Source organism: Hyla sarda, chromosome 11 (genome assembly GCF_029499605.1).
Source record: "Hyla sarda isolate aHylSar1 chromosome 11, aHylSar1.hap1, whole genome shotgun sequence".
Taxonomy (NCBI): domain Eukaryota; kingdom Metazoa; phylum Chordata; class Amphibia; order Anura; family Hylidae; genus Hyla; species Hyla sarda.
The window spans coordinates 104188179-104212136 of NC_079199.1; the positions used below are offsets into that span (position 1 = coordinate 104188179).

Sequence of the window (23958 nt, forward strand, 5' to 3'; positions counted from 1 at the left end):
CGACATTCTTATATCAGCCGGGGGAGGGGTAGCTTGGAGTCCGTCACAATGTGTTTCCGCACCGGTCCAGCCATAATGACCTGAAATCTCTACACGTGACGGATCCTGTGCACCGACACCAGGGGGCGACACCCCAGATGTCCTATAGATACACGGCAGAGGCTTTGTGTCTGTGGATTGACCCATCCTTGTTCATGTAGCTCAGAGGTGTGTGGCCCCGGGGCCCCTGCGGGCCGTGTGGTTGTGCGGCCTCCTCTGTAGGTCGTCTCCAGACTCCGCTCTGTGATTTTCTTGTGTGGTCTTTGTTGTGTTCTTCCGCCTCTTCTCTGGGGTGTCGGTGGTCTCTTGGCCCTCCCGCCGGACCCTCCTGGTGGGGGCTGTGTCCTGGGCGGGGAGCGGCGCCGTTCCTTTCTTCTCGGCCTCGGCCGCAGAGTTGTTGATGGAGGACTGGACAGACACGGTCAGTTTCCCCCTGGTGGTGCCGTCTCCGCTGCTGCTGTTGCTCTGATGTTTTACTGGTGGGGGGGTGGGGCCCCGTGTTCTCAGGGGCTTCTGGGATTTGGGGTCCACACCGATATCCGCAGTGATGTTTGTGTACAGGCCCTCCAGCTGTCTGGACAGGAGTTTGTATGACAGGGAGTTCATCCCATCCTGAGTCCACATCCGCTGGGTCCGAATCAGTAAATCAAACCTGGGAAAAGTAATGGAGACCCCGATTTACACACAATGAAGGAGAGACTGGCCCCGGGGTCCTGATACACTCACTTCTGAATCTGCATTCACTGTACTCCACTCCCATCCAGAGCTGCATTCACTATTCCTGTACTCCGCTCCCATCCAGAGCTGCATACACTATTCCTGTACTCCACTCCCATCCAGAGCTGCATTCACTATTCCTGTACTCTGCTCCCATCCAGAGCTGCATTCACTATTCCTGTACACTACTCCCATCCAGAGCTGCATTCACTATTCCTGTACAGTACTCCCATCCAGAGCTGCATTCACTATTCCTGTACACTACTCACATCCAGAGCTGCATTCACTATTCCTGTACACTACTCCCATCCAGAGCTGCATTCACTATTCCTGTACACTACTCACATCCAGAGCTGCATACACTATTCCTGTACACTACTCCCATCCGGAGCTGCATACACTATTCCTGTACACTACTCCCATCCAGAGCTGCATTCACTATTCCTGTACTCCACTCCCATCCAGAGCTGCATTCACTATTCCTGTACACTACTCACATCCAGAGCTGCATACACTATTCCTGTACTCCGCTCCCATCCAGAGCTGCATTCACTATTCCTGTACACTACTCACATCCAGAGCTGCATACACTATTCCTGTACTCCGCTCCCATCCAGAGCTGCATTCACTATTCCTGTACACTACTCACATCCAGAGCTGCATACACTATTCCTGTACTCTGCTCCCATCCAGAGCTGCATTCACTATTCCTGTACACTACTCCCATCCAGAGCTGCATTCACTATTCCTGTACTCCACTCCCATCCAGAGCTGCATACACTATTCCTGTACACTACTCCCATCCAGAGCTGCATACACTATTCCTGTACACTACTCCCATCCAGAGCTGCATTCACTATTCCTGTACACTACTCCCATCCAGAGCTGCATTCACTATTCCTGTACACTACTCCCATCCAGAGCTGCATACACTATTCCTGTACACTACTCCCATCCAGAGCTGCATTCACTATTCCTGTACACTACTTCCATCCAGAGCTGCATTCACTATTCCTGTACACTACTCCCATCCAGAGCTGCATTCACTATTCCTGTACACTACTCCCATCCAGAGCTGCATTCACTATTCCTGTACACTACTCCCATCCAGAGCTGCATTCAATATTCCTGTACACTTCTCACATCCGGAGCTGCATTCACTATTCCTGTACACTACTCCCATCCAGAGCTGCATACACTATTTCTGTACACTACTCCCATCCAGAGCTGCATTCACTATTCCTGAACACTTCTCACATCCGGAGCTGCATTCACTATTCCTGTACACTACTCACATCCAGAGCTGCATTCACTATTTCTGTACACTACTCACATCCAGAGCTGCATTCACTATTCCTGTACACTACTCCCATCCAGAGCTGTATCCATTTTTCCTCCACTCCCATCCAGAGCTGCATTCATTATTCCTGTACACTACTCACATCCGGAGCTGCATTCACTATTCCTGTACACTACTCACATCCAGAGCTGCATTCACTATTTCTGTACACTACTCCCCATCCAGAGCTGCATTCACTATTTCTGTACACTACTCCCATCCAGAGCTGCATTCACTATTCCTGTACACTACTCACATCCAGAGCTGCATTCACTATTTCTGTACACTACTCACATCCAGAGCTGCATTCACTATTCCTGTACACTACTCCCATCCAGAGCTGCATCCATTATTCCTCCACTCCCATCCAGAGCTGCATACACTATTCCTGTACACTACTCGCATCCAGAGCCTAACAGTTTGGCTCAGACTGCTGCTTTCCCATTGGCTCTCAGGCTGCAATGGATTATGGGATGTTCGTTAAGCTTCTAGAGCAGCGTCTCCCACCCTGCGGCTCTCCAGCACTTGCAAAACTACAATTCCCAGCATGACCTGACCGTCACAGGTTGGGAAATGCTGCTTTAGAATAGCTACAGACATAGATTTATCTAGGACTGTCTATGGCCATATGGTAACCGAGCCTAACAGTGAGGGGCCCCGGGGCCACAATCCCGGATCATCCCCTCAGCACACCTGATCCTCCATTACAGCTGCGGCCCCAGGTTGTGAGGAATCTGCCGCAGCGCCTGCTCCTGGCCTCCAGATGGCGACAGTATAATCCATAATCCGGCTCAGCTGGCGCCTTCTTAGATTTCACTTTCTTATCCCATTAGATACTTTTCCTTCTCAGCCGCCGAATAATCCGCATCTCCCTGAGCGACCCCCCCCCCTCTCTGCCTCCTCTATCTGCATAATCTGCATCTCCCCGGGCGATCCCCTCTCAGCATCCTCTATCTGCATCATCTGCATCTCCCTGGGCAAACCCCCCCAACCCCCCTCTCTGCATTCTCTGCATCTCCCCGGGCGACCCCCTCTCTGCCTCCTCTATCTGCATAATCTGCATCTCCCCGGGCGACTCCCTCTCTGCCTCCTCTATCTGCATCATCTGCATCTCCCCGGGCGACCCCCTCTCTGACTCCTCTATCTGCATAATCTGCATCTCCCCGGGCGACCCCCTCTCTGACTCCTCTATCTGCATAATCTGCATCTCTCCGGGCGACCCCCTCTCTGCCTCCTCTCTCCGCAGACTTTCCTTATTAGTGTTAAGATGCTCTGCTTGCGGTCAGTGAATGAAAACCTTCCTGCTGTTCATTCCTGCCCTGGTTAGTTATGATTGATCAGCCTCCCCCTCCCAGTTCTCACTGTTCATTCCTGCCCTGGTTAGTTATGATTTATCAGCCTCCCCCTCACAGTTCTCACTGTTCATTCCTGCCCCGGTTAGTTATGATTGATTAGCCTCCCCCTCACAGTTCTCACTGTTCATTCCTGCCCCGGCTAGTTATGATTGATTAGCCTCCCCCTCACAGTTCTCACTGTTCATTCCTGCCCTGGCTAGTTATGATTGATTAGCCTCCCCCTCCCAGTTACACCTCACTGTTCATTCCTGCCCCGGTTGGTTATGATTGATCAGCCTCCCCCTGTTACACCTCACTGTTCATTCCTGCCCCGGTTAGTTATGATTGATTAGCCTCCCCCTCACAGTTCTCACTGTTCATTCCTGCCCCGGTTAGTTATGATTGATTAGCCTCCCCCTCCCAGTTACACCTCACTGTTCATTCCTGCCCCAATTGGTTATGATTGATCAGCCTCCCCCTCCCAGTTACACCTCACTGTTCATTCCTGCCCCGGTTGGTGATGATTGATCAGCCTCCCCCTCCCAGTTCTCACTGTTCATTCCTGCCCTGGTTAGTTATGATTGATCAGCCTCCCCCTCCCAGTTACACCTCACTGTTCATTCCTGCCCCAATTGGTTATGATTGATCAGCCTCCCCCTCCCAGTTACACCTCACTGTTCATTCCTGCCCCGGTTGGTGATGATTGATCAGCCTCCCCCTCCCAGTTCTCACTGTTCATTCCTGCCCTGGTTAGTTATGATTGATCAGCCTCCCCCTCCCAGTTACACCTCACTGTTCATTCCTGCCCCGGTTAGTTATGATTGATCAGCCTCCCCCTCCCAGTTGTCACTGTTCATTCCTGCCCCGGTTAGTTATGATTGATTAGCCTCCCCCTCCCAGTAACACCTCACTGTTCATTCCTGCCCCGGTTGGTTATGATTGATCAGCCTCCCCCCTGTTACACCTCACTGATCATTCCTGCCCCGGTTGGTTATGATTGATCAGCCTCCCCCCCCCCAGTTAAACCTCATTGTTTATTCCTGCCCCGGTTAGTGAGGAAGATGCTGGGTGCAGTAGTTCTAACCTGTGGGGGTTCTCCTCGTTTCCCCTGTCGCCCTTGTGTTTCACCATCTTATAATGACCTACGGACACAGGCGGACGAGCGATCTTCATCCCAGCCAGACGGACCCTGCGAAAACATGGACGATACATCACAGGTTGTCAGCAAGGAAACATTTGGTACATGGAGGGCGCCCCCTGAGGAGGCGGGAGGTAGTGCAGCTAGAAGAGCTCACACAAGGAGGCCAGACTTAGAACTGCTCACCGCTGCCCCTAATGGAAGAGATCAGTAAGATTAGATACGACTGCTCAGCACACAATATTAGGGAGGCTTAGATACACAGCTCAGCAGAAAGTGTCGCGCATAATAGGATTAGTTACACAGCTCGACGAACAGTATCACACAAGATAGGATTAGATACACTAACTCAACAGACAGTATTTCGTAGGAGAGGATTAGACAGAAAAGCTTAGCCGAGAGTATCATCCACAACAAGCTCAGCCGAAAGTATCGCGCATGATAAGATTAGATACACAGCTCAGGGTTGGTGGAGCGGGAACGGTCTGTGTCAGGCTGCCATGTTTTACAGAAGTGTTTCCAAACCAGGGTGCCTCCAGCTGTTGCAAAACTACAATTCCCAGCATGCTGGGAGTTGTAGTTTTATAACAGCTGTAGGGCCGCAGGTTAGAAACCTAAGGTGCAGAGCGGTGTTTCCCAACCAGTGTTGCTCCAGCTGTTGTAAAACTACATCTCCCAGCATTCCCGGACAGCCTTCGGCTGTCCAGGCATGCTGGGAGTTGTAGTTTTGCAACATCTGGAGGCACCCTGGTTGGGATACACTGCTTTACAGGCCTGGTATTTGTTCTCTTGCTCACCGCATCTACCCACAATGCACCACTGTGACCGGCTGCATTGTCCTCACTGTTACTCGCACATTCACTGCAGAGGACAAAGCTCCATTATCCTCCGGCTGCTCCTGGCAGGGGACAGTGATGAGAGGAGAAGGAGGACATTTTGGGGTTCCCTACCCCCTTATTCCTCTAGTGCCCCCTGTAGTGGGGTGGGGATTATTACACATGAGGGGCTGGTGAGGTAGGTGCCCCAGGTATTCGCTGCTAAAGGTGGCGGCAATATATAGGGGGTCTTTATACGGTTGGCTTTGGTATAGGGGGGGATCTCATTGGTGGGCATTTATATAGGCATGGTATAAGGGGGGGTCTCACTGGTGGGTGACACTATTTAGGGGGTCTCTACAAGGCTGGCATGGTATGGGGGGATTACTATTTAGGGCACTCTACATGGCTGGTGTGGTTAGGGGAGATCTCATTGGTGGGCACTATATAGGGGATCTCTACACGGCTGGCATCATATAGTGGTGGAAATCACTGGTGGGCACTATATAGGGGTCTCTACATGGCTGGTGTGGTTAGGGGAGATCTCACTGGTGGGCACTATATAGGGGTCTCTATATGGCTAGCATCATATAGTGGTGGAAATCACTGGTGGGCACTATATAGGGGGTCTCTACACGGCTGGCATCATATAGTGGTGGAAATCACTGGTGGGCACTATATAGGGATCTCTACACGGCTGGCATCATATAGTGGTGGAAATCACTGGTGGGCACTACATAGGGGGTCTCTACATGGCTGGCATCATACAGTGGTGGAAATCACTGGTGGGCACTATATAGGGGGTCTCTACATGGCTGGCATCATACAGTGGTGGAAATCACTGGTGGGCACTATATAGGGGGTCTCTACATGGCTGGCATCATACAGTGGTGGAAATCACTGGTGGGCACTATATAGGGGGTCTCTACATGGCTGGCATCATATAGTGGTGGAAATCACTGGTGGGCACTATATAGGGGTCTCTACATGGCTGGCATCATATAGTGGTGGAAATCACTGGTGGGCACTTTATAGGGGGTCTCTACATGGCCGGCATCATATAGTGGTGGAAATCACTGGTGGGCACTATATAGGGGGTCTCTACATGGCTGGCATCATATAGTGGTGGAAATCACTGGTGGGCACTATATAGGGGTCTCTATATGGCTGGCATCATATAGTGGTGGAAATCACTGGTGGGCACTATATAGGGGATCTCTACACAGCTGGCATCATAGTGGTGGAAATCACTGGTGGGCACTATATAGGGGATCTCTACATGGCTGGCATCATATAGTGGTGGAAATCACTGGTGGGTAATATATAGCAGGTCTCTACACGGCTGGCATCATATAGTGGTGGAAATCACTGGTGGGCAATATATAGCAGGTCTCTACACGGCTGGCATCATATAGTGGTGGAAATCACTGGTGGGCACTATGTAGGGGATCTCTACATGGCTGGCATCATATAGTGGTGGAAATCACTGGTGGGCACTATATAGGGGATCTCTACACGGCTGGCATCATATAGTGGTGGAAATCACTGGTGGGCACTATGTAGGGGATCTCTACATGGCTGGCATCATATAGTGGTGGAAATCAATGGTGGGCACTATATAGGGGGTCTCTACACAGCTGGCATCATATAGTGGTGGAAATCACTGGTGGGCACTATATAGGGGTCTCTACATGGCTGGCATCATACAGTGGTGGAAATCACTGGTGGGCACTATATAGGGGTCTCTACATGGCTGGCATCATATAGTGGTGGAAATCACTGGTGGGCACTATATAGGGGTCTCACTCATCATACTGCCACCTACCTGCCCCCCACCTGAAGAGAGATCATTCATCATACCGCCACCTACCTGCCCCCCATCTGAGGAGAGATCACTCATCATACCGCCACCTACCTGCCCCCCATCTGAGGAGAGATCACTCATACCGCCACCTACCTGCCCCCCATCTGAGGAGAGATCACTCATCATACCGCCACCTACCTGCCCCCCATCTGAGGAGAGATCACTCATACCGCCACCAACCTGCCCCCCACCTGAAGAGAGTTCACCTAACATACCATCACCTACCTGCCCTTCACCTGTAGAGAGATCGCCTAACATACCGCCACCTACCTGCCCCCACCTGAAGAGAGACCACCTAACTGCCCCCACCTGAAGAGAGAGATCACCTAACATACCGCCACCTACCTTCCCCCACCTGAAGAGAGATCACCTAACATACCACCACCTAACTGCCCTTCACCTGTAGAGAGAGATCACCTAACATACCACCACCTAACTGCCCTTCACCTGTAGAGAGAGATCACCTAACATACCGCCACCTAACTGCCCCCACCTGAAGAGAGAGATCACCTAACATACCGCCACCTAACTGCCCCCACCTGAAGAGAGAGATCACCTAACATACCGCCACCTAACTGCCCCCACCTGAAGAGAGATCACCTAACATACCGCCACCTACCTGCCCCCACCTGTAGAGAGATCACCTAACATACCGCCACCTACCTGCCCCCACCTGTAGAGAGATCACCTAACATACCGCCACCTAACTGCCCCCACCTGAAGAGAGATCACCTAACATACCGCCACCTAACTGCCACATCAGGAGATCACCTAACATACCACCACCTACCTGCCCCCACCTGAAGAGAGAGATCACCTAACATACCGCCACCTACCTGCCCCCACCTGAAGAGAGATCACCTAACATACCGCCACCTACCTGCCCCTCACCTGAAGAGAGATCACCCATCATACCGCCACCTATTTGCCTATCTCGCCTAAAGGAAAGCCCCTATCATAGCCCCTATCATAGGGGGTGCTACATACACCGCATTTCATACGGCTCCTCTACGGCTGCATCTCACAGCAGAGTATCTCACATGGAATTAGATACAGCAGCTAAGCAGACAGTATCATTTGAAAGCATCAGATACACTTGCTTGGCGACCAGTATCACATATGACAAGCTTAGATACATGTTGATCCAGTGTTTTGCCCCTTACCTGGTCGCTATGTCATCGTCCTCGCCTCCCCAGCCCCAGTACTCATTGGGGAAGCCATTCATCTTCATGTATTGTTCAGGGGTCACAGCAGATACCCCCCCAAAATACTGCGGATATGGGAGGCTGCGGGTGAAACAGAGAGAGGAGGTAGATGGGGGCAGAGATCCAGGAAGATGGAGCAGATGGTGTGAAGGAGCCGAGAAGACAACGGGAAGAAAGAGACAGATGGAGAGAGGAGGGCGGCAGAGAGAGGGAAGATTGAGAGGAGGGCGGCAGAGAGCGGGAAGATGGAGAGAGGAGGGTGGCAGAGAGAGGGAAGATGGAGAGAGGAGGGCGGCAGAGAGCGGGAAGATGGAGAGAGGAGGGCGGCAGAGAGGGAAGATGGAGAGAGGAGGGTGGCAGAGAGAGGGAAGATGGAGAGAGGAGGGCGGCAGAGAGCGGGAAGATGGAGAGAGGAGGGTGGCAGAGAGAGGGAAGATGGAGAGAGGAGGGCGGCAGAGAGCGGGAAGATGGAGAGAGGAGGGTGGCAGAGAGAGGGAAGATGGAAAGAGGAGGACGACAGAGAGGGAAGATGGAGAGAGGAGGGCGGCAGAGAGCGGGAAGAAGGAGAGAGGAGGGCGGCAGAGAGCGGGAAGATGGAGAGAGGAGGGCGGCAGAGAGCGGGAAGATGGAGAGAGGAGGGCGGCAGAGAGCGGGAAGAAGGAGAGAGGAGGGCGGCAGAGAGAGGGGGAAGAGGGAAAGAGGAGGGTGGCAGAGAGAGGGAAGATGGAGAGAGGAGGGCGGCAGAGAGAGGGAAGATGGAGAGAGGAGGGCGGCAGAGAGAGGGAAGATGGAGAGAGGAGGGCGGCAGAGAGAGGGAAGATGGAGAGAGGAGGGCGGCAGAGAGAGGGAAGATGGAGAGAGGAGGGCGGCAGAGAGCGGGAAGATGGAGAGAGGAGGGCGGCAGAGAGCAGGAAGATGGAGAGAGGAGGGCGGCAGAGAGCGGGAAGATGGAGAGAGGAGGGCGGCAGAGAGCGGGAAGATGGAGAGAGGAGGGCGTCAGAGAGCGGGAAGATGGAGAGAGGAGGGCGGCAGAGACCGGGAAGATGGAGAGAGGAGAGCGGCAGAGACCGGGAAGATGGAGAGAGGAGGGCGGCAGAGAGCGGGAAGATGGAGAGAGGAGGGCGGCAGAGAGGGAAGATGGAGAGAGGAGGGCGGCAGAGAGCGGGAAGATGGAGAGAGGAGGGCGGCAGAGAGCGGGAAGATGGAGAGAGGAGGGCGGCAGAGAGGGACGATGGAGAGGAGAGCGGCAGAGAGAGGGACGATGGAGAGAGGAGGGCGGCAGAGAGCGGGAAGATGGAGAGAGGAGGGCGGCAGTGAGGGACGATGGAGAGGAGAGCGGCAGAGAGGGACGATGGAGAGAGGAGGGCGGCAGAGAGAGGGACGATGGAGAGAGGAGGGCGGCAGAGAGAGGGAAGATGGAGAGAGGAGGGCGGCAGAAAGAGGGACAATGGAGAGAGGAGGGCGGCAGAGAGAGGGACGATGGAGAGAGGAGGGCGGCAGAGAGAGGGACGATGGAGAGAGGAGGGCGGCAGAGAGAGGGACGATGGAAAGAGGAGGGCGGCAGAGAGAGGGACGATGGAGAGAGGAGGGCGGCAGAGAGCGGGAAGATGGAGAGAGGAGGGCGGCAGAGAGAGGGACGATGGAGAGGAGAGCGGCAGAGAGGGACGATGGAGAGAGGAGGGCGGCAGAGAGAGGGACGATGGAGAGAGGAGGGCGGCAGAGAGAGGGAAGATGGAGAGAGGAGGGCGGCAGAAAGAGGGACAATGGAGAGAGGAGGGCGGCAGAGAGAGGGACGATGGAGAGAGGAGGGCGGCAGAGAGAGGGACGATGGAGAGAGGAGGGCGGCAGAGAGAGGGACGATGGAAAGAGGAGGGCGGCAGAGAGAGGGACGATGGAAAGAGGAGGGCGGCAGAGAGAGGGACGATGGAGAGAGGAGAGCGGCAGAGAGAGGGACGATGGAAAGAGGAGGGCGGCAGAGAGAGGGACGATGGAGAGAGGAGAGCGGCAGAGAGAGGGAAGATGGAGAGAAGAGGGCGGCAGAGAATGTACTTGTCTGATATAAGGAAGGCTCCAGATGCAGAACACAGTGCAGCATGACATCTTTCTTTATGTAAACCCCGCCCATGAGTACAGCTCATGCCCCCACAGGGAAAGCCAAAGTGCCCCCATAACCAGATCATAGGACTTACTATACTCATTCACTTCATGGTATATCTGTAGGGTAAAGAGCTCCTCATTCCCAACTCTTTCCATATAACCACAGCTGTACATCATGTTTGCTACCTCTAGGGGGCGCTCACAGAACAAAACCAAAGCAGTACATCATGTCTACCTGCCACCTCTAGGTGGTGCTCATAGTTCACAACCATAGCAATACATGATATCTACCTGCCACCTCTAGGGGGTGCGCATAGTTCCCAAACATAGCAGTACATCATGTCTACCTGCCACCTCTAGGGGGAGCTCATACTATACAGCCATAGCAGTACATAATGTCTACCTGCCACCTCTAGGGGGAGCTCATACTACACAGCCATAGTAGTACATCATGTCTTCCCGACACCACTAGGGGGAGCTCATACTACATAGCCATAGCAGTACATCATGTCTTCCCAACACCACTAGGGGGAGCTCATTGCATACAGAGATATGTCCACAGGAGGAATATAAATACTCCTACAGCTAGCTCCCCTAGTGGTGGCAGATTTATTGGCCTCACCTGTAGCTGAACTTGTTCATGGCCACGGACGCGTGCTTGGGGCTCCAGGGGTCACATAGATACAGGTTGTGGTCATTCTCTGGGATGAGGTCCACGTCATGGAGGAAGAGGCAGTCCCAGTCCTCGTCCCTCATCGCCTCCTTCACCCCAACATTCAGGAGCTTGGCGCGATTAAAGGTGGAGTTCCCTGACTGTAAGGAATATAAAACCCCAAGGAGTGAGTGAGGGCACTGTATATAGGCAGGTACGAGGCATGGTATGGCGGGTACAGCTCACCTGGTGGATGATGTAGATGCCATAGTTCAGCTGTTGGCGCTGCAGGAACGGGTGCAGATAGTAGAGCAGGTGCCTCAGGTGCGTCTCCCGATTCCGGTGAGGGATGATCACTGCTGTCTTATGGCGCGACTCACAGTTAGGAGGTTGGTATCTACCGCCCGCTCTGACCAAAGGATTCTTCTCCTGTATCCGGCGGAGAGTGGGGACCCGACTAAAGGTGACGGTTATGGGGCCCACTAGAGAGGAGGGGGAGGAGCAAGATGGAAGACCCTCAACATCATGTACCAGAAATGGAGAGATCCCCCCCCTACCACAAGTATCACACAATCCAGGACATGTATACAGGAGCAGTATTATAGTAGTTATATTCTTGTATATAGGAGGCAATATTATAGTAGTTATATTCTTGTATGTAGGAGCAGTATTATAGTACATATATTGTATATAGGAGCAGTATTATAGTAGTTATATTCTTGTATATAGGAGCAGTATTATAGTAGTTATATTCTTGTATATAGGAGCAGTATTATAGTAGTTATATTCTTGTATATAGGAGCAGTATTATAGTAGTTATATTCTTGTATATAGGAGGCAGTATTATAGTAGTTATATTCTTGTATATAGGAGGCAGTATTATAGTAGATATATTCTTGTATATAGGAGCAGTATTATAGTAGTTATATTCTTGTATATAGGAGCAGTATTATAGTAGTTATATTCTTGTATATATGAGCAGTATTATAGTAGTTATATTCTTGTATATAGGAGCAGTATTATAGTAGTTATATTCTTGTATATAGGAGCAGTATTATAGTAGTTATATTCTTGTATATAGGAGCAGTATTATAGTAGTTATATTCTTGTATATAGGAGCAGTATTATAGTAGATATATTCTTGTATATAGGAGCAGTATTATAGTAGTTATATTCTTGTGTATAGGAGCAGTATTATAGTAGTTATATTCTTGTATATAGGAGGCAGTATTATAGTAGTTATATTCTTGTATATAGGAGGCAGTATTATAGTAGTTATATTCTTGTATATAGGGAGCAGTATTATAATAGTTATATTCTTGTATATAGGAGCAGTATTATAGTAGGTATATTCCTGTATATAGGAGCAGTATTATAGTAGTTATATTCTTGTATATAGGAGCAGTATTATAGTAGTTATATTCTTGTATATAGGAGCAGTATTATAGGAGTTATATTCTTGTATATGGGGGGCAGTATTATAGTAGTTATATTCTTGTATATAGGAGGCAGTATTATAGTAGTTATATTCTTGTATATAGGAGCAGTATTATAGTAGTTATATTCTAGTATATAGGAGGTAGTATTATAGTAGTTATATTCTTGTATATAGGAGGCAGTATTATAGTAGTTATATTCTTGTATATAGGAGCAGTATTATAGTAGTTATATTCTTGTATAAAGGAGCAGTATTATAGTGGTTATATTCTTGTATATAGGAGCAGTATTATAGTGGTTATATTCTTGTATATAGGAGCAGTATTATAGTAGTTATATTCTTGTATATAGGAGCAGTATTATAGTAGTCATATTCTTGTATATAGGAGCAGTATTATAGTAGTTATATTCTTGTATATAGGAGCAGTATTATAGTAGTTATATTCTTGTATATAGGAGCAGTATTATAGTAGTTATATTCTTGTATATAGGAGCAGTATTATAGTAGTTATATTCTTGTATATAGGAGCAGTATTATAGTAGTTATATTCTTGTATATAGGGGGCAGTATTATAGCAGTTATACTCATGTATATAGGGTACAATGTTACTCACATAAATGTGGTGATTTTTCTGGGCACCATGGCAGTAAACCCCCCACTTGCATTTTGGGGTGCAGTGTAGCCTGTAGACGGGTGAAGTTGGTGTAGATATCATGGGTCCGGGTATAATCAAAGTTGGGTTCTGAAGATCGTCCAAAGATGGAGGCCAGGCTGCGCAGTCCACCGAAAGAGAAATACACCATAAAAGCAAACTGGAAGCCGATCAGCATTGCCAGCGTGCACGGTCGCTCCAGGACACGGCGGATCATCTTCCTGTTCTGTAGGAGACAAGTGCTGGCGTCACAGGAGCGTCAGGTAACAGAGCTGAGGATTGTACTGACATATACTGTCTGAGCGCAGGGTCAGGTAACCGTATAGGAGAAGGTGTATGGGGGAGGGGCAACTGGTGTCTAGTATGTGACTTGTATGGTGACATTATGCCGCAATTAGGGAATATATTATGAGGTTCTGCAGCAGCTGAGAGGTGTATTATGAGGTTCTGCAGCAGCTGAGAGGTGTATTATGAGCTTCTGCAGCAGGTGACGTGTATATTATGAGGTTCTGCAGCAGCTGAGATGTGTATAATGAGGTACTGCAGCAGCTGAAGTATTATGTGGGCTGCAGGAACATGTGTTAGAGCAGTGTTTCCCAGCCAGGGTGCCTCCAGCTGTTTCAAAACTACAACTCCCAGCATGCCCGGACAGCCGAAGGCTGTCCAGGCATGCTGGGAGTTGTAGTTTTGCAACAGCTGGAGGCACCCTGGTTGGGAAACACTGGCTTTAAGACTGTTGTCTCCATTGCCCCTGTATACAGATCACATATCATTAAATTACATAGCAACAGGCGATGCATAGCAACCGTCAGCCTTCACCTCCCCACCGGAGTCATGGCGTCTTCTGGTGGATTCTGCTGTTTCCTCTATACGGGCGCAGGGATAGCGGGACCCCCGGAGCTCTGATCACTGGGGCCCCCACCCATAGAAGGGATCCCCCATCACTATAACCTGCACCCACTGACATTCATGGACCAGCGAAACCTCTGTGATATTGCTGAGCTGTGTATCTAATCCTATCATGTGTGATACTGTCTGCTGGGCTGTGTATCTAATCCTATCATGTGTGATACTGTCTGCTGTGCTGTGTATCTAATCCTATCATGTTTGATACTCACTGCTGAGCTGTGTATCTATCCTATCATGTGTGATACTGTCTGCTGAGCTTCTGTATCTAATCTTATGTGTGATACTGTCTGCTGAGCTGTGTATCCAATCCTATCATGTGTGATACTGTCTGCTGAGCTGTGTATCTAATCTTATCATGTGTGATACTCACTGCTAAGCTGTGTATCTAATCCTATCATGTGTGATACTGTCTGCTGAGCTGTGTATCTAATTTTATCATGTGTGATACTCACTGCTGAGCTGTGTATCAGGATTTGCCCCCCCCCCCTGTAGTCTCCAGTATGTTGCGGGGGTTGTTGGGGTACAGGATTTGCCCCCCTGTAGTCTCCAGTATGTTGCGGGGGTTGTTGGGGTACAGGATTTGCCCCCCCCCCGTAGTCTCCAGTATGTTGCGGGGGTTGTTGGGGTACAGGATTTGCCCCCCCCTGTAGTCTCCAGTATGTTGCGGGGGTTGTTGGGGTACAGAATTTGCCCCTCCTGTAGTCTCCAGTATGTTGTGGGGGTTGTTGGGGTACAGGATTTGCCCCCCCCCCTGTAGTCTCCAATATGTTGCGGGGGTTATTGGGGTACAGGATTTGCCCTCCCCCTGTAGTCCCCAGTATGTTGTGTGGGTTGTTGGGGAACAGGATTTGCCCCCCTGTAGTCTCCAGTATGTTGCGGGGTTATTGGGGTACAGGATTTGCCCCCCCCCCCCTGTAGTCTCCAGTATGTTGCGGGGGTTGTTGGGGCACAGGATTTGCCCCCCCCCCACCTGTAGTCTCCAGTATGTTGCGGGGGTTGTTGGGGTACAGGATTTGCCCCTCCTGTAGTCTCCAGTATGTTGCGGGGGTTGTTGGGGTACAGGATTTGCCCCCCCCCTGTAGTCTCCAGTATGTTGCGGGGGTTGTTGGGGTACAGGATTTGCCCCCCCCCTGTAGTCTCCAGTATGTTGTGGGGGTTGTTGGGGTACAGGATTTGCCCCCCCTGTAGTCTCCAATATGTTGCGGGGGTTATTGGGGTACAGGATTTGCCCCCCCTGTAGTCTCCAGTATGTTGCGGGGGTTGTTGGGGAACAGGATTGCCCCCCCCCCTGTATTCTCCAGTATGTTGCGGGGGTTGTTGGGGAACAGGATTTGCCCCCCCCCCCCCTGTAGTCTCCAGTATGTTGCGGGGGTTGTTGGGGAACAGGATTTGCCCCCCCCTGTAGTCTCCAGTATGTTGCGGGGGTTGTTGGGGTACAGGATTTGCCCCCCCCCTGTAGTTTCCAGTATGTTGCGGGGGTTGTTGGGGTACAGGATTTGCCCCCCCCCTGTAGTCTCCAGTATGTTGCGGGGGTTGTTGGGGTACAGGATTTGCCCCCCCCCTGTAGTCTCCAGTATGTTGCGGGGGTTGTTGGGGTACAGGATTTGCCCCCCCCCCCGTAGTCTCCAGTATGTTGCGGGGGTTGTTGGGGAACAGGATTTGCCCCCCCCCCCCTGTAGTTTCCAGTATGTTGCGGGGGTTGTTGGGGTACAGGATTTGCCCTCCCCCCTGTAGTTTCCAGTATGTTGCGGGGGTTGTTGGGGAACAGGATTTGCCCTCCCCCCTGTAGTCTCCAGTATGTTGCGGGGGTTGTTGGGGTACAGGATTTGCCCCCCCCCCCCCGTAGTCTCCAGTATGTTGCGGGGGTTGTTGGGGAACAGGATTTGCCCCCCCCCCCCTGTAGTCCCCAGTATGTTGCGGGGGTTTTTGGGGTACAGGATTTGCCCCCCCCTGTAGTCTCCAGTATGTTGCGGGGGTTGTTGGGGAACAGGATTTGCCCTCCCCCCCTGTAGTCCCCAGTATGTTGCGGGGGTTGTTGGGGTACAGGATTTGCCCCCCCCCTGTAGTCCCCAGTATGTTGCGGGGGTTGTTGGGGTACAGGATTTGCCCCCCCCCCTGTAGTTTCCAGTATGTTGCGGGGGTTGTTGGGGTACAGGATTTGCCCCCCCCCCTGTAGTTTCCAGTATGTTGCGGGGGTTGTTGGGGTACAGGATTTGCCCCCCCCCCTGTAGTCCCCAGTATGTTGCGGGGGTTGTTGGGGTACAGGATTTGCCCCCCCCCCCGTAGTCTCCAGTATGTTGCGGGGGTTGTTGGGGAACAGGATTTGCCCCCCCCCTGTAGTCTCCAGTATGTTGCGGGGGTTGTTGGGGTACAGGATTTGCCCCCCCCCTGTAGTCTCCAGTATGTTGTGGAGGTTGTTGGGGTACAGGATTTGCCCCCCCCACCTGTAGTCTCCAGTATGTTGCTGGGGTTGTTGGGGTACAGGATTTGCCCCCCCCACCTGTAGTCTCCAGTATGTTGCTGGGGTTGTTGGGGTACAGGATTTGCCCCCCCCCTGTAGTCTCCAGTATGTTGCGGGGGTTGTTGGGGAACAGGATTTGCCCCCCCCCCTGTAGTCTCCAATATGTTGGGGGGGTTATTGGGGTACAGGATTTGCCCCCCCCCTGTAGTCTCCAGTATGTTGCGGGGGTTATTGGGGAACAGGATTTGCCCCCCCCCCTGTAGTCTCCAGTATGTTGCGGGGGTTGTTGGGGTACAGGATTTGCCCCCCCCTGTAGTCTCCAGTATGTTGCGGGGGTTATTGGGGAACAGGATTTGCCCCCCCCCCTGTAGTCTCCAGTATGTTGCGGGGGTTGTTGGGGCACAGGATTTGCCCCCCCCCCCCCACCTGTAGTCTCCAGTATGTTGCGGGGGTTGTTGGGGTACAGGATTTGCCCCCCTGTAGTCTCCAGTATGTTGCGGGGGTTGTTGGGGTACAGGATTTGCCCTCCCCCTGTAGTCCCCAGTATGTTGCGGGGGTTGTTGGGGTACAGGATTTGCCCCCCTGTAGTCTCCAGTATGTTGTGTGGGTTGTTGGGGAACAGGATTTGCCCCCCTGTAGTCTCCAGTATGTTGTGGGGGTTGTTGGGGTACAGGATTTGCCCCCCTGTAGTCTCCAGTATGTTGGGGGGTTATTGGGGTACAGGATTTGCCCCCCCCCCTGTAGTCTCCAGTATGTTGCGGGGGTTGTTGGGGAACAGGATTTGCCCCCCCTGTAGTCTCCAGTATGTTGCGGGGGTTGTTGGGGTACAGGATTTGCCCCCCCCCCCTGTAGTCTCCAGTATGTTGCGGGGGTTGTTGGGGAACAGGATCTGCCCCCCCCCCCCGTAGTCTCCAGTATGTTGCGGGGGTTGTTGGGGTACATGTGACCAGTTGCCCCCAGCCCTGAGGTTCCTGGATACAGACGCCTGGTTCTTTGTTGGCTTGGTGTACAGTACTGGCAGCGGTTGCTATATACACACACACCCCAATACATACATACACACCCATCCATCATACATACATACATACATACATACATGGCGGTATTATGTCATTATTGCTTCCATAAACCTCAGAGACAAAAGAAAACTAAAGAATGTGCAAAGACCTAGAAAACACCCGGCTGCTACGGGGGATGTCATGTACGGCAGGTGACAACCAGTATGGCAGCCATTACAGCCATAGCATAAGGACTGTGACACATGGGGAGATGAGAGGACACCAATAAGGGCGATACATGGAAAGATAAGGGGACACTAATGAGCATGACACACGGAGAGATGAGGGGACACAAATGTGCATGACACTGGGGGATGATGAGGGGAAACCAATCAGCACGACACACAGGAAGATGAGGAAACATCAATGAACATGACACTGGGGGAGGATGAGGGGACACCAATGAGTGTGACACATGGAAAGAAACAGGAAACACGAGGGGACACCAATGAGCGTGACACAAGAGGAGATGAGGGGACACCAATGAGCGTGACACAAGAGGAGATGAGGGGACACCAATGAGCATGACACAGGAGATGAGGGAACACCAATGAGCGTGACACGAGGAGATGAGGGGACACCAATGAGCGTGACACAGGAGATGAGGGAACACCAATGAGCGTGACACGAGGAGATGAGGGGACACCAATGAGCGTGACACAAAGACGAATGAGGGACCATTCCTAAACTCAACCATGGAGAGTGGTGCAACCATGCTTGGAGTTGTAGTTCTGGACCCCTCCCTCCCAGATGGTGTTTACAGGTTCTCGCTCCTCATCTCCCACAACCCCTCAGGATCGTCCCCAACCACCAATATTAGGATATAACATGTATGGTGGGGCGGCCGCCATGTTTATATACCTCTCATATAACACTGGCTGATAACAGAGAACAACCGTACAACAGAGATAAACTGGAGTGACCCTGCTGCAGGTTATTAGGGCATGCTGGGAGTTGTAGTGTAGTGTAGTAACAGCTGGAGACACAGAGAATTCCAGGAGTCACTGGTGACAGGTGCCTCCAGTTGTTGCAAAACTACAACTCCCAGCATGCTTGGACAGCCAACGGCTGTCCAGGCATGCTAGGTGTTGTAGTTTTGCAACAGCTGGAGGCACCCTGGTTGGGAAACACAGGTATAAGAGGTCAGGTGATCAAATATGGCCGCCTATAAGCAAGTTGGGAGAGGGGAGTAGCAGTGTGGCTAATCGAACAGGTAAGGGGCGGAGTTTACTGATATGATTGGGGGAACTGTCCAATCAGAATCCAGCTTGGCTTTAAGTGACAGAACATGAAGGAGGCTTCAAGGGATCAGGTGAGAGGAAACAAGATGGAGATGATGTCATGGCGACCGAAGGGGCATAACAGCAGCGGCGTGGACGCCATCCCCACCAAGTATATTGTATCCATGTGAGCGTTACTGCGGGGGAGAGTGACCCGCACACATACACCGCGTCCGCCGCGTCCCAAGGAAAGAGAACGTTTGTTTACTGAAAGGGTTAAGTCAACATATGGGGAATTTTCCCTGCAGTAAATCAGTCATAGTTTCCCGCAGTAAATTTACATGTTGTACATAAAGCCTTGTTATTCCTGCGCGTCATAGGAGCGAAAATCCGCAACAGACACGAGCGCTGTGAAATCTGAGGAGAAAATCTGCAACAGACACGGAGGCTGTGAAATCTGCAAGAAAATCCGCAACAGACACAGACGCTGTGAAATCTGCATGAAAATCCGCAACAGACACGGAGGCTGTGAAATCTGGGGGAAATCCGCAACAGACACGGAGGCTGTGAAATCTGAGGGTAAAATCCGCAACAGACACAGACGCTGTGAAATCTGCATGAAAATCCGCAACAGACACGGACGCTGTGAAATCTGAGGGGAAAATCCGCAACAGACACGGACGCTGTGAAATCTGAGGGGAAAATCCGCAACAGACACGGACGCTGTGAAATCTGTGCAAAAATCCGCAACAGACACAGAGGCTGTGAAATCTGAGCGAAAATCCGCAACAGACACGGACGCTGTGAAATCTGAGGGGAAAATCCGCAACAGACACGGACGCTGTGAAATCTGAGGGGAAAATCCGCAACAGACACGGAGGCTGTGAAATCTGCATGAAAATCCGCAACAGACACGGAGGCTGTGAAATCTGCATGAAAATCCGCAACAGACACGGAGGCTGTGAAATCTGTGCAAAAATCTGCAACAGACACGGAGGCTGTGAAATCTGAGGGTAAAATCCGCAACAGACACAGACGCTGGGAAATCTGAGGGTAAAATCCGCAACAGACACGGACGCTGTGAAATCTGAGGGGAAAATCTGCAACAGACACGGAGGCTGTGAAATCTGCATGAAAATCCGCAACAGACACAGACGCTGTGAAATCTGCATGAAAATCCGCAACAGACACGGAGGCTGTGAAATCTGCACGAAAATCCGCAACAGACACTGAGGCTGTGAAATCTGCATGAAAATCCGCAACAGACACTGATGCTGTGAAATCTGAGGGAAAATCTGCAACAGACACAGACGCTGTGAAATCTGCATGAAAATCCGCAACAGACACGGAGGCTGTGAAATCTGCACGAAAATCCGCAACAGACACTGAGGCTGTGAAATCTGCATGAAAATCCGCAACAGACACGGACGCTGGGAAATCTGAGGGAAAATCTGCAACAGACACGGACGCTGTGAAATCTGCAAGAAAATCCGCAACAGACACGGAGGCTGAAAAATCTGCAAGAAAATCCGCAACAGACACAGACGCTGTGAAATCTGCATGAAAAGCCGCAACAGACATAGAGGCTGTGAAATCTGAGCGAAAATCCACAACAGACACGGACGCTGTGAAATCTGCAAGAAAATCCGCAACAGACACGGAGGCTGAAAAATCTGCAAGAAAATCCGCAACAGACACAGATGCTGTGAAATCTGCACAAAATCCGCAACATAGACGTTGTGAAATGCGCACTACACACCCGTACGCCGCTGCAGATTTTACTTGCGTCAGGGCATATTCACGCTGTGCAAAATTTTGCAGCATTTTGGCACTGAAATCCGCTGCAGAAAACCTGCACCAAACTGTGCGGATGTGCCGTTGTGAATTTTGGAGCGGAATGGGGGAAACTGATCCAAACCTGTGCAGAGGAAGAGCGGGGCAGTTGCCAATAGCAACCAATCAGATCTCTTCTTCCATTTTTCACTGAGCTGATTGGTTGCTATGGGCAACTGCCCCGCTCTTCCTCTGCACAGTGCAGGATAAACCTCCCCCAATCTGTTTGAAATCCGCACTTACTGATCTGCAGCAAAATCCACAACACCGAAATAAGTGCGGATTAAAGTCCATAGGGAAATAAATCGTAGGGTCGATATATATCATGTGGGTTTTGCGCCAATTTGATCAGTGTGTGAACGCATTTCTATGTCGCTCCTCAGCGTATCTGCCATGAATTTTCAACAGGGATTTACTACAAGACCGGCGGCAAAATCTGCGCGTAAACTGCGATATTCATCGGACGCATTGAAAAAGGTGAAATCCCGGTTGAAAATCCGTGGCGTTCGCCGGTGAATCCATTCTACTCCAAGCCGCGGCGTGCTACGATTTCTGCACGTTACGTGTGAATGGCGTAAAAGCTGCGGCCCACCTGCACTGTACTGTAATCTGCTACAAGTGTGTGGCGCAAAATCCAGCACGTAGGACGTGGCCTTAGGTCGTGTCCACACAGTCAAGTAAATTGCGCGTTGTTTTTGTCGGGAGTATCTGCGTACTGCGGCGCACATTTGTTTCTTTTATTTGCACGCTCTCCATGTGGAAAACGCCTCACGGATGGGTCCACGGCTGCCAAAAAGGTAGTGGCTTCCGATCTCTGCCGCATAGTTTGCGCCATATTTTTGCAAAGGAAAAAAATGCGCCACAGGAATATGGCCTCTGGCTTCCTTCAAGCATAGTTTTATTTTTAGGGTTTTATACATAAATAATTCAATGTATTTCAAATGGGGATATTTGCTGCGGATCTGCAGCTGCGGCCGCAACACCTGCGCATTTTTTAGCAACTGCATTGAACTTCATGGAGGCAAAAAAAAAACTGCAGCAGGTTGGGATTTTAGAAATTGCATTCACTTTGCTGCGACTGTAAACAATGCGGATCATCCCACGTGTGGCCGTAACCATCTCAGAGATCACAGTCTAATACAGTGTTTCCCAACCAGGGTGCCTCCAGCTGTTGCAAAACTACAACTCCCAGCATGCCTAGACAGCGGTTGGCATGCAGAGAGTTGTAGTTTTGCAAAAGCAGTGTTTCCTAACCAACGTGCCTCCAGCTGTTGCAAAACTACAACTCTCAGCATGCCCGGACAGCCAACGGCTGTCCGGGCATGCTGGGAGTTGTAGTTTTGAACAGCTGGAGGCACGCTGGGTAGGAAACACTGCTCTAGCTGTTGCAAATCCTAGTCTTTGGACTAGTGTTTCCCAACCAGGGTGCCTCCAGCTGTTGCAAAACTACAACTCCCAGCATGCCCGGACAGCCAACAGCTGGAGGCAAAGACTAGGTTTTGCAACAGCTAGAGCAATGTTTCCTACCCAGCGTGCCTCCAGCTGTTGCAAAACTACAACTCTGGGCATGCTGAGAGTTGTAGTTTTGCAACAGCTGGAGGCACGTTGGTTAGGAAACACTGCTTTAGCAAAACTACAACTCTCAGCATGCCCGGACAGCCAACGGCTGTCCGGGCATGCTGGGAGTTGTAGTTTTCCAACAGCTGGAGGCAAAGACTAGGTTTTGCAACAGCTAGAGCAGTGTTTCCTACCCAGCGTGCCTCCAGCTGTTGCAAAACTACAACTCCGGGCATGCTGAGAGTTGTAGTTTTGCAACAGCTGGAGGCACGTTGGTTAGGAAACACTGCTTTAGCAAAACTACAACTCTCAGCATGCCCGGACACCCAACGGCTGTCCGGGCATGCTGGGAGTTGTAGTTTTGCAACAGCTGGAGGCACCCTGGTTGGGAAGCACTAGTCCAAAGACTAGGTTTTGCAACAGCTAGAGCAGAGTTTCCAAACCAACATGCCTCCAGCTGTTGCAAAACTACAACTCTCAGCATACCCAGACAGTCAAAGACTAGGTTTTGCAACAGCTGGAAGCACACTGGTCGGGAAACACAGGTCTACTGGAATCTCCTCACTATAAGAGCACAACAGACCATTAAAAAACAAAAACATTATTCAGATTATAATAATAATAAATAATACTAATTAAAAAATAATTAATGATAATATAAATGAAAGCTGGAAAAAATATAAAATTTTGAAATGAATTCCGTTAATTAAAAAAAAATTATAAAAAAAATTATAAAACAAAAAAAGGACCAATACAAAAAGCAACAAATATTAGAACAAAAAATTGTAAAAAGTAGAATAGAATTATATAAAAATAAATGTTGAAAAATAATAAAGTAAAAAGCGGACGTTTTGCCGTGAACTAGTACCGATTGTCTTCCACAAAATCCAGTTTACCCCCCGCCCCCCCCATAAGCCTTGTTCTAGTTCTCCACCGCGCAAATCGTTGCGACTACTCCACCTATCATCTTCGAACGTGACCATCACTACACGACAACCTGTAAACCCTCGCCGTCCTCTCTGCCATTTTTGTACGGTTCTGCCGTTCCCGTAGAGCCCTGCTAATAGACATCCGCCATGTAAGAAGCGCCAGCGTACGCCGTAGCGATGTGCAGCCCCATCGCCGTCCCCAATGCACCAGAAGAGCTTGCAATCCATCCGGGAGTGCGGTGAGGCTGGCAGGTAGCGGTGTGTGTGTATATGTGCTGCCATGATTGGGGGGGTTCGGGGGAGGTGGACAGGCCATGGCACCTGAGTGTCGGCTCACCGGCCCGCTGCGCCAGCACTCACCTGAGTGTCTGCAGATGTTCAGCTCTGGGATCTGGGATAAGAAGGCTCGATAGAGGAGAACGTCTCTGTCATGGCCCCAGTGTCTCCCCTCCCTTCCTCTCTGGTCGATGTCGCTCCTCCTCCTCCTCTTCCACTATCCCTACGCCTCCTCCTCCTCCTCCCCCCCCCCTGCATCCCCAAACACACAGACTGCAGAGCAGGCACTGCCCACACTCACCGCAGCGCACACTCACACACACATCACACTCTGGAGACTGCTTGTAGACCATTGATTTGATTTTAGATTTCTTTTTTATTTTTAGAATTTTTTTAATTTATTATTTTTATTTTTAGATTTTTTT

The 23958-nt window shown here is 50.7% G+C and overlaps 1 protein-coding gene across 1 annotated transcript; it reads right to left on the reverse strand.

The window, feature by feature from the left end:
- Positions 1–23740, reverse strand: B4GALT3 (beta-1,4-galactosyltransferase 3; the record flags this gene model as incomplete). Its single annotated transcript, XM_056545200.1, is given in 7 exon segments — positions 1–691; positions 4514–4618; positions 8410–8532; positions 11171–11361; positions 11447–11682; positions 13252–13516; positions 23618–23740. Coding segments are annotated over 6 exon segments (1401 nt in total). The 5' UTR covers positions 13508–13516; positions 23618–23740.
- Positions 23741–23958: the final 218 nt, after the last annotated feature.